Below are 10,442 nucleotides of genomic sequence, written 5' to 3'. Positions count from 1 at the left end.
GACAGTCGCATTTTCTTGTTGACTATCATCATCATCATTATCATCATCATCATCATCACTTTGATGAACTATTGCTTTCTATTTGCCTTGGAGATCCTCTGGACTGCAGTCTTGGTCACTCTAGACTGCTTTGAAATAGCAAGGACCTAAGATGTGGCTTTAGCAGTTTCAGGAGCAAACTGATTCTCAAAAATGTTTTTTGAACAAAGATCATTGAAGTATTTAGCATTAAGAATCCTATATTTGTGCAGAGAGGTGGTCTGCTACAAAGGAATGTCGAACTGATCTAGCAAACGATTAATTTGAAGAGCATAGCCAGAATATTGCTTATATTCGACCATGTCATGGAACACTTTGAAAAGAGCAGCTGCCCAATTTACTTTGATGTTCTTTATAATAGTTGTCATCACTCTAAATTTCTCCACAGTCAGTTTAGCAAATGACCCAGACTTAGCAAGAATGCTTTTAGCCACAACATCATCCAGAAGTTGAAATTCCATTTTTACTTCTCTCTTGAAGTCTGATAAACTCACAGCTTGATCGGAGTTTGAAAAAACGTTTGCATTTCAGTCAGATCCTGAGCTGAGATAGTGTTGAAATCACGGATGCCTTTATTTTGTAGCTTGAAGACTTGGGAAAAATAAGATTCATTGATTATGAGCTGATGTCCAGCAATAGATAGTTGTACAGCTCCATTTTCATTCTCATTTCACCTTCTATACAAAGAAGTAAGATCTTTTTCAAAGACATCTAGTGATTTTGCTGTAAGGAAGAACCGAATTCCAAATGCTTCAATTTTGCGAAGGACCGAGGAGATTCTCTCGCCATTCATCTCATATAAGGACTGGAAATCTACTGCCATAGCATTTAAAATGTATGCTGGGGGTGAGCTTGCCATTGAAATAGTTGATTATTCAAAAATGAAAGGATTTTAGGGTTTTGTTATTTTTCTGAGTAAATATTGGAGATCAAATGAGGCGGTGAAACTAAATATATCGAATTAGTGTTACATATGTACGATGAACCGATTCGAATTCCCTGACATGACATGTGGCGGCCATTCCTAGGCAAAAATATTTTAATGCGACAAAATAGTTTGATGTGAGATAAAAATAGATAAAAACTTTAAAAAATAAAAAAAATTCAATTGGTTCATTTCTTTTGATATAAAAAAATAAGTCACAAAATAACCAATGTAAATGGTAAGATCAGTTGGTCCAAAAACTTAGTAGACTACGTTCAGTTTACCAAATAGTCTGAGTCATAGTTGCGAAACTAAATTGAGTCTCCTTAGTTTGAGGGCAAATGACTACTGGCATATCAGTTGATCTTTCAACAACTCAAAATTCCCCCTGAATGAGTGCTTTAAGATAAATCAATGAGCCCTAAATATTTCTAAAGAAAAAAAACTTAGTCTCGAGAAGTGGCTTAGTGAAAATATCGACTGCTTATTGTTTATTTGAGATGTATTCCAGTCGGATTTCCTTATTCAATGCATGATCACGAATGAAATGATGTCTAACATCAATATAATTCGTTATGGATTGAAGAATAGGATTGTATGTAATCACGATTGTGCAAGTACTGTCATAAAGATCGGTGACTCCTTAGCCTCGATCCCATAATCTCTCAACTGTTGTTGCATCCAGAGCAGTTTGGCACAACAACTTCTTCTAGCTAGGTACTCTGCTTCAGTTGTGGAAGTAGCAACGTACGTTTGTTTCTTGCTAAACCAAGAGATCAGTCTGTCTCCAAGAAACTGATATGATCCACTTGTACTTTTTCTTTCCAGTTTACACCCTGCATAATCTGTATCTGAATAGCCAACTAAATTGAAAGAATTATCCTTAGCATACCATAACCCAAAATTTTGAGTCCCTTTAAGATATTTCAAAATACGCTCGGCAGCTAAGTAATGATACTGTTTGGGGTCAGAATGAAATCTAGCACATAGACAAACTGCAAATACAATATCGGATTTACTAGTGGTTAAGTAAAGTAGTGAACCTATGAGACCACGATACATGGTTACCTCAACTGAAATTCCATCTTCATCTTTGTCAAGCTTAACTGGTGAGCTCATAAGGGTAGTAGAAGCTGAGCAGTTTTCCATTCCAAAATTTTTGAGAAGCTTTTTGGTGTATATGTTTTGAATAATAAACGTCCCATTCTCCAACTGTTTAACTTGCGATCCGAGAAATAACGTCAATTCACCCATCATGCTCATCTCAAATTTATCCTGCATTAACTTGAAAAACTTCTTGCACAGTTTGGGGTTAGTTGTCACAAATATGATATCATCAACATAAATTTGAACAAGAAGAGTATAATCATTTTTCATGAATTTAAATAATGTTTTATCTACTAGGCCTATGGTGAAATCGTGTTCAAGCAGAAATTTGGTAAGTGTGTCATACTAAGCTTGCAGATCCTGTTTCAGTTCGTAAAGAGCTTTGTTTAAATAAAAAACATGATTAGGAAACTGATGATTTACAAAACCAGGAGGCTGCTTGACATAGACTTCTTCTTGAATATTTCCATTGAGAAAGACACTTTTGACATCCATTTAATATACTTTAAAGTCTTTGAAAGATGTATAAGCGATGAATATTCTAATAGCTTCCAGTCTGGCTACTGGAGCATAAGTATAATGGGCTGGGTGCGTCCCTCTGCTTCTGGCTCATCTGGCCTTCTGCTCTGGGGGCCTAGGCCCATACTCATGGCCTTCTCTCCACCTAGAAAGGAGAGTTTTTGCCCTCCCCAAGATTCGAACTTGGACCACCAGGCATATATCCAAATTCAACTCAATCCTGGTACCATTAAGCTGATCAGCTTAGTGGTACCAGGATTGAGTTAAATTTGGATATATTCCTGGTGGTCCAAGTTCGAATCCCGGGGAGGGAAAAAACTCTCCTTTCTAGGTGGAGAGAAGGCCATGAGTATGGGCCTGGGCCCCCAGAGCAGAAGGCCAGATGGGCCAGAAGCAGAGGGACGCAAGCTTAGTGGTACCAGGATTGAGTTGAATTTGGATATATTTCTGGTGGTCCAAGTTCGAATCCTGGGGAGGGCAAAAACACTCCTTTCCAGGTGGAGAGAAGGCCATGAGTATGGGCCTGGGCCCCCAAAGCAGAAGGCCAGATGGGCCAGAAGCAGAGGGACGCACCCAGCCCATTACATAAAAATTGGAAACAAAAGCTGCATTCAAAAATAATTTAAGCATTTGTCCTCTAGTCCGAATTAGATCATAGGTGTTACCAATCATCAAGTGTTGTGGATGATTTATGTTCCATCTATAATCTTGCCTATCAGGATTTTCTTGTGGAACTGAATTAGGTTGAGTATCATTAATTTGAATGGGCTCAACTGGATGTCTATCAGTTGTAGTTGGTACAATTCCATTGTCTTCAACTGCTTAGTCAGCTGGATGATCTTTGACTGCATAGTTAGCTGGATCATCACCCTCAACTGGTCGATCTACGAAATCTAGTTCCGGAGATTGAAGTGTTCTTCTGATAAAAGAAGTGTCATCCTCACTATCATCCTCCTGACTTATTTCTTAAAATCGATTAGTCAGTTGAGTGAAATCAGTTGGCTTCTCAGTGGAAACTATTTCATCAAAGACAACATGAATGGTTTCTTCAACATTTAGCATTCTTTTATTGAAAACTCTGTAAGATTGGCTAATAGAAGAGTAACCAAGAAATATATCCTCATATGACTTTGCATCAAATGCAGTCAAATGGCGTGAAATGCCTATGCTGCACTTTAGACTAGGAACCAACACCAAATGGTTGTCCTCCTATCTGTGGGTAGTCTTCTTGAGATGTTCAGCCTCCCCACAATGTAAACAAGCTCCGATAGCCTTACGACACTTCTCAGTCGGGTGATTTTTCTTACAATGGTTGCATTGCCCCTTCTTCTGACCAAAAGGATGAACATCTCCCGATCCAGAAGAAGTAGTAGTAGTGGAAGACTTCTTAAAAATTGAGCCCATGGGCCCAAGTTACCAGATGGTCGAGTAGAATTCAAAGCCCTACCTTTCTGCAGACTGATCTCAGCTTGTTGGCAACGGTTCACCAAATCCTTGTAGGATTTCGGATCGTCACAGACTGACATCCGATCAAAAATCTCTTGGTTCAAACCCTGAAAGAAATGGTCATAATTTTTCTCAGAACTAGAGTGAATGTGTGGACAATATGGTAAGAGCTCAAAGAACTTTTGCTGGTAGTCATCCACCGTCATGTTGCCTTGTTTCAGCGACAGAAGCTCTATATAGGACTAGGTCTGCCGAAGAGCTGGAGGAAAATACAACTTTGAAAATGTAGTACAGAAATCGGCCCAAGTAACCGTAACTTGTGCCTATAGTATTGGAGTAGAAACAGATTTCCACCATTTCCAAACACTCCCCTCAAGTAGGAAATTCACAACTTCCAGACGATGTTCCTCAGTGATGTCGAATACTCGAAAGAAACCCTCCATGCACTCCAACCAATAATCTGCCACTTCAGCTGATTCTCCGCCCACCAGTGGCTTGGCATGGGACCCGTCTGGAGGAACCTATGCATGTCGAAGCGACGATGACCCTTGTGATGATGGTGGAGACGTTCTTGGCGATGATTGCAGCCCTCAACATCATCTTCCCATCGACTCATGCTACCGTGACTTATCTCGTCTCCTTGTTCTCCCATCTACAAAGCAAAGCGAAGTTCAAATCTTAAAGGAAAGTTTTATGTTACAAATTATTTATTGCATGCTCTGATACCATAAATGTAGCGACCCGCACCGAAATTACCTACTAAGCAATTATTACTCATGCAATTAAATTTTAATGATAGTAATCTGGTTATACATCGGAAAACATAAATCCTAAATCTTCTTTTTATACATTCTTCTTTTTATGGTGGGATTCCACATTAGAAATTATGTATATATGTAATGTGCGGTGTTGATTTCAAACAACAGTTATATTTTCGTCACTGTTGTATTTAATTAATAGTAAATGAAGAATTACTTCTGGTGTTAGTATTCAGAATCTTCCCTTATAAATAGCAAATTAATAATTCTAAAGATGAGTTACTCGAATTCTGAAACAATTATATTCATTCAGAAAGGTTCAAGAAAATTCAGCTGACTCTTCAAAGAACACTTTGAAATTATGAAGCGGATAAGTGGGTTTTCTGGTTTATTTAAATCATATATTTGTGTTAAAAAGGTGACAAGTTATTATATGTATATGTTCAAAGCATGGATTAATTTTCAATGCTTGTCTGAAGCGCTGGAATTTATGAACTAATGGTATGAATATATATTCTGAACATGTATGTTTGATTTTTGTTATTCTTGATTCCTGTTTGCCTCCTAGAGAATTAAGATATATATAGGAGAATTATATATATCAGTTAGCCATGAAATTCGTATATGTTTATTATAGAATTTTGATATCTTTTTATTACAGAAAATGACTAATGTTTATACATGTTATAATTACTATATCTATGCAAGTTTTGAAAAACGATTTCAAACATTGAGATAATTACTCCTCCGCTGGTTGAGTGACGTAATATATATCACTCATCAGCTCACATCTCTCGGATTAAAATTAAGAATAGTAAACCTAGTTTCGGAGATGGTGAAGAAAGATGAATTTGAAGATTTTTCAACGTTTAATTTTGTTTTCTCTCCATTGCATATTAGTTATACTATATTGTTTTACATTTCCGCTTTGCAAAATGAATATAAAAATATGTATCAGATGTTATATTTTGGAAAAATTATTTTAAAATCCCCAAACCCAAACATTTCTTTCTCTTAACTCCCTACACTCAAATTTCTTTGTTTCAACTCCCTATTGGTCCCCAAATTTGTCTTAACAAAGTGTTTAACATTTAATCCTTTGTACGTGGCATTGTTTTACCTATCGAACCCGTTCAAGACAAGCAGAACTATCGGTTACGCAAGGTTTCCAGCCGATATACTCTGGATTAGGGTCCAACATGCTTCCGAAAGATGAATTAAATTCAAATACCTCTTTGACCATAGTGTCGTCGGGTCATACCTGCCAAGTTTTACGAAGTGCTCCTCACACTCCAACCACGCAGTCGCAACAGATGGTTTCTGCACAAGCTCCTTCAACGACACCCAGCACAGCCTTAATTCATTTTCTACCTTAAGGCGTATGGTATATGAATTTAATTATAAAATATGAGCATGAAAGAACAAGAGACTTTAGAAAAATTATTCAGACATAATATTATTACATAAATCAACTCCTTTGAAGAGGAGAAGACAACTTATTTAGCTACTCATAGTAGCTTTGTTCTTGAAATACATAAACAGAAAACTTATTACAATAGAAAGAAAAATATTACAACAATTTATTTGTAAGAAAACTGAAGGGAATGCTCGATGTCTTCATCTTCCTTGAACGCTTGTATTTATAGCTGAGGTTCCACTCGTTTCACCGAGACACTTCAGGGAATCTTACAGCTATTTTGTCTTGTCCTTTTATGCCATTATTAATGGCATCTTTAGCTAGTGGACGAGTCACCCGTTATCCACCTTGTCCTGTTATTCCATTATTGATGACATCTTTTGGTGGAGGAGTCACATGCTGTCCTTTTTCTTTTGGCTCTATCTTCCTCACATGCCATTTTATTGTTGTCGGGGCATCTTCTGCTTTTGCAGTGGTCCCCTGAAAAAACGCATGTTTGGTGGTCCCTGTCCACCTTTGCTTATCTCGGAAAATTCTTTTCGATCCGTTTGGGGTCTGAAGTTTTTTCTGAATTCTGGCTCCTTCTGGTTTGGACACTCTGGGCGGATGTTTTCTGACCATCTTCCGATATGAGCCATGTTACAAAATTTTCGGCGAGTCTCTTTACTCCCCGGTAGCTTGTTGTTCCACAAAAAGTTTCTCTTCTTTTCGAAGAGTTCTTCCGCAAAATCCGTAGTTTTTCCTGTCATTGTGTTTAACAGGAATGATCCGTTCATAGAATTCTGATAAAATTTGAACGAAAACTTGATCTTGTCCATCTCGGTGAGACAAACCCAAATACCCCATGCCCTTCTGGTTGAAATTTCATCTTCTCCAAAAGTGGACACTAATGGTATTTCTTCAGATAGGGGATCCTTGATGAATTTTTGATTATTCATGTCAGGTCTCCTAAGCTTGATGAAATGAAAGGGCTCGTGTGATCCTTTCCCGGTTGGTTCTGGAGCTGCACTAAAGAAATATAATTCAAGCACATCCTCTCTGGACAAATGGTCGTTATTTGCCCATGTTTCTTGGACTGCTTCCTGAATCTATTTTGGTAACTGTGATATCTCTGGAAAGCTTGGTGACGTTGTATAAACTGAGGCCAAAGCCCCAAATTCATACCAGAGCTTTAAATCCTTAGGATTGACATTGTTTTTTTAGCCAAACCCTTGGATATATCCCTGCTACATCAACCCTGCAAGTGTTAGGGTTAATTTCACTTCTTGTCTTTAATTTCTCCCACCTCTGTTGATAAACCTGAAATGGAGAAATAATAGCTGGGTTAGTATCGATCTTAGATTTGCCCTTGTCTGTGTTGGGCCTAAGATTGATCTCTTCCTCTTTTACCCCAGAGGCGGAGGGTTGAATTGATGAGTTATCCTCATCAATTGTTGCTTCATCCAAATCATCAAAGGCTGATGATAGATTCACACTTGTTTCTTGAGTTTTAGATCCCTCAACATCTTGTTTCACGACCGGTGGTTGTATTTCTTGTTTTTGTAAAACCAGTGGTTTTAGCATATCTTGTTTATGAGAAACCAATGGTTTCTCTATAGCCTTCACAATTGGCCCTTGAATAGCAGCCCAAAGTTGTGTTTGAGCCTGCATACATCCTGTAATTTGATTAGATACTTTGATCCGATCAGCTTGTTGTAACCTGCCGGTCATTTTAGCATTAATGGCTAACTGGTTGAACTCGGTTTGAAGCAACCCAAGGTGTTCCCTGAGATGCCTCTGCATTTTCATGATGGAATCTACGTCACTGCCTTCCATCTCTTGTTAAGAAATCTGCAAATATTTTCATGAGATTTAATAATAACAATATCAAAAATATAATTTTGACATAATGCTTGCCATCTTAATAACCTAGATTTCTTAGGTTTAGATTCAATCTTATTTCTTAGAAAGCTTTTACCTGGGTGTTATCAACCTTGAGTGTGAATTTTTAGCAAGTAAAAATAATGGCCATTTTTCGAAAGCCCTTTTAATTGCATAAAATTCCTTCTCGTTGATATGCCATTTGATGGCCTCTGATTCTGAAAAAAGACCGCTACAGTATTTGCATGGTATTTCTCCATCTGGGTTATCTTGGTAAGGACTGCTGCCCACCATTCGTCACTGGCATCCGTGAATAACACCAGATCATCTTCATCTACGGGTATAGCCATTTTTGGGAGATTCTTACACATCTCCTTTAATTGGTTTACCCCTTTAGTATGGTCATCGGTCCATATAAACTTAGCATACTTTTTTAACAAAGGACTGAACACCTTTCTGTACATTGCTAGGTTGTTAATGAACATCCTTGCAAAATTAACTATTCCAAGAAAACTATGGAGTTGTTTTACGTCTTTGAGTTTATCTGGAAAATTCTTTACCTTTTCCACAATATGGGGTTGTAGAATTATTCCGGATTCATCAATCTCAATACCAAGAATTTCAATTTTCCTTGTTGCTATGACTGTTTTCTTTTCAGATAAGACCAATCCCTCTTGTTTGCCAATTTTAGAGAAAATCTCTAAATGTTTAACGTGTTCGTCGATGTTTTTTGATGCTATAAGAATATCATCAATATAAACAAACATAAAGTTGAAATAATCCTTAAAAAGGTTATCCATATTTCTTTGAAATATCTGGGGTGCATTAGCCAATCCCATAGGCATAACTTCCCAAATATAGTGTCCTTGTGGAGTAGAGAAGGCTGTGAATTTCTTACTGCCTTCTTCCATTCTTATCTGGTAGAATCCAGACTTACAATCAAATTTTGAGAACACTCTATCATTTCGTACACAGCTAATTAGATGTTCTCTACTGGGTATGAAGTACCCATCAAACTCCAGGATTTTATTAATACCTTGGTAATTAATAACTAACCTGGGTTTTTCTCTTTTTATTTCACCATGATTTCTGACCAGAAATCCTGGGCTTCTATATGGTGAAACTCCTTCTTTGATTAGACCAAGGTCCAAATGTTCCTTGATAATCATTCTCATATCCCTTTGATCTGTTAAGTTCATCGGGATAGGCTTATATCTGACGAATTCATACTCTTTGCCTTCCTTTAGAGTAAGACTGGCTTTGAGTTGATTTCTATCCCACCATGCCAAAGGATGCTCGTTATAACTTTCTTTGAGCCTCTTTTTGACATCTTCAAGGGATACCTTATTTTCTAACTCTATATCTCTGTGATGTAGAGTTACCTTGAGAAGCTCCATATCCTCTGTTTGGAGTTCTTGTTCTGTTGTTATTTTCAACATGGTTTCTCCAAACCTTCTTGGATCTTTCATTTTTGGGTGAAAAAGTTGTCCTTTATCACCACGCTGGCTGCGAAATATTATCGGCAATTGTTGATAAAAAGCAACCTTGAGTCTTTGAATGATAATTTTATGATCACAAATTGTAGTGAACATAAGCCTTCTTGACTCATTGTCTTGTGTGTACTTCTTAAACATTTGTAAGAATTTATTTCCCAACAGGATATCAGCTCCTGTATCATGGAAATAGATTGGTGGTGTCTTTACCTTGTGCCAAGGTGTCTGACCTGCTCCTCCCATAAGGATCTCTGCTTGTTTTATTCATTTACAAAGAATTAAAATTCTTCTAGAAAAATCTCGTCCAGCAATTTGTGGTAATTCTTCTTCACATTCTTCAGGGAAGACTCCTTTTTTTGCTGTACAAATTCATGCTCCCGAATCAATATAAGCTGCAAAGTATTCAACCTTATATTGTTCATACAACATCCCTATCGGAATGTATATGAAGAATGGACTTGTTGTCATTTTTTAAAGGGATTACTAAATGGCCCTGCCATTTTTAACAGCATGTGTTGTAACTCAATAATCCGATTAAGACTATTCGCCTTTAGTCTTTCTAAGGCTTCAAAAGGTAGAGTATGGTTACTCCTTTCTACCTCTTCAATGCGTTCTAGTAAATCATGTTCATGACTTACTACTTTCAACAATTGCTTCTTTCTCTGTTTGTAAACAGAGTTTTTGAATCTGATTAAGGGATTGTCCCTTATCCAATTCTCTTGGTTTTCCATTTCGTAGAATTCTTATTGAATCCTCCAAGTCTTTTCTTTTACCATGAACTCTATTCCTTTTTCAATGCGTTTCCATGGTTTATGGTCCTCCAGAAACTCTAGGCCAAGAATGAGCTGATCCACTTCTTTTCCTGGAATTCTACAGAT

General features: G+C 37.3%; 1 protein-coding gene across 1 annotated transcript; it reads right to left on the bottom strand.

The window, feature by feature from the left end:
- Positions 1-1,567: 1,567 nt before the first annotated feature.
- Positions 1,568-2,341, bottom strand: LOC140889007 (secreted RxLR effector protein 161-like). The gene has a single exon (XM_073296701.1). The coding sequence runs from the start codon at positions 2,339-2,341 to the stop codon at positions 1,568-1,570; it is 774 nt and encodes a 257-aa protein (XP_073152802.1).
- Between the last annotated feature and the right edge of the window lie 8,101 nt (positions 2,342-10,442).

Source organism: Henckelia pumila, chromosome 3 (assembly GCF_033568475.1).
Source record: "Henckelia pumila isolate YLH828 chromosome 3, ASM3356847v2, whole genome shotgun sequence".
NCBI lineage: Eukaryota > Viridiplantae > Streptophyta > Magnoliopsida > Lamiales > Gesneriaceae > Henckelia > Henckelia pumila.
Note: the sequence above shows the minus strand (reverse complement) of the source record. Positions and strands in the feature narration are given on the sequence as shown.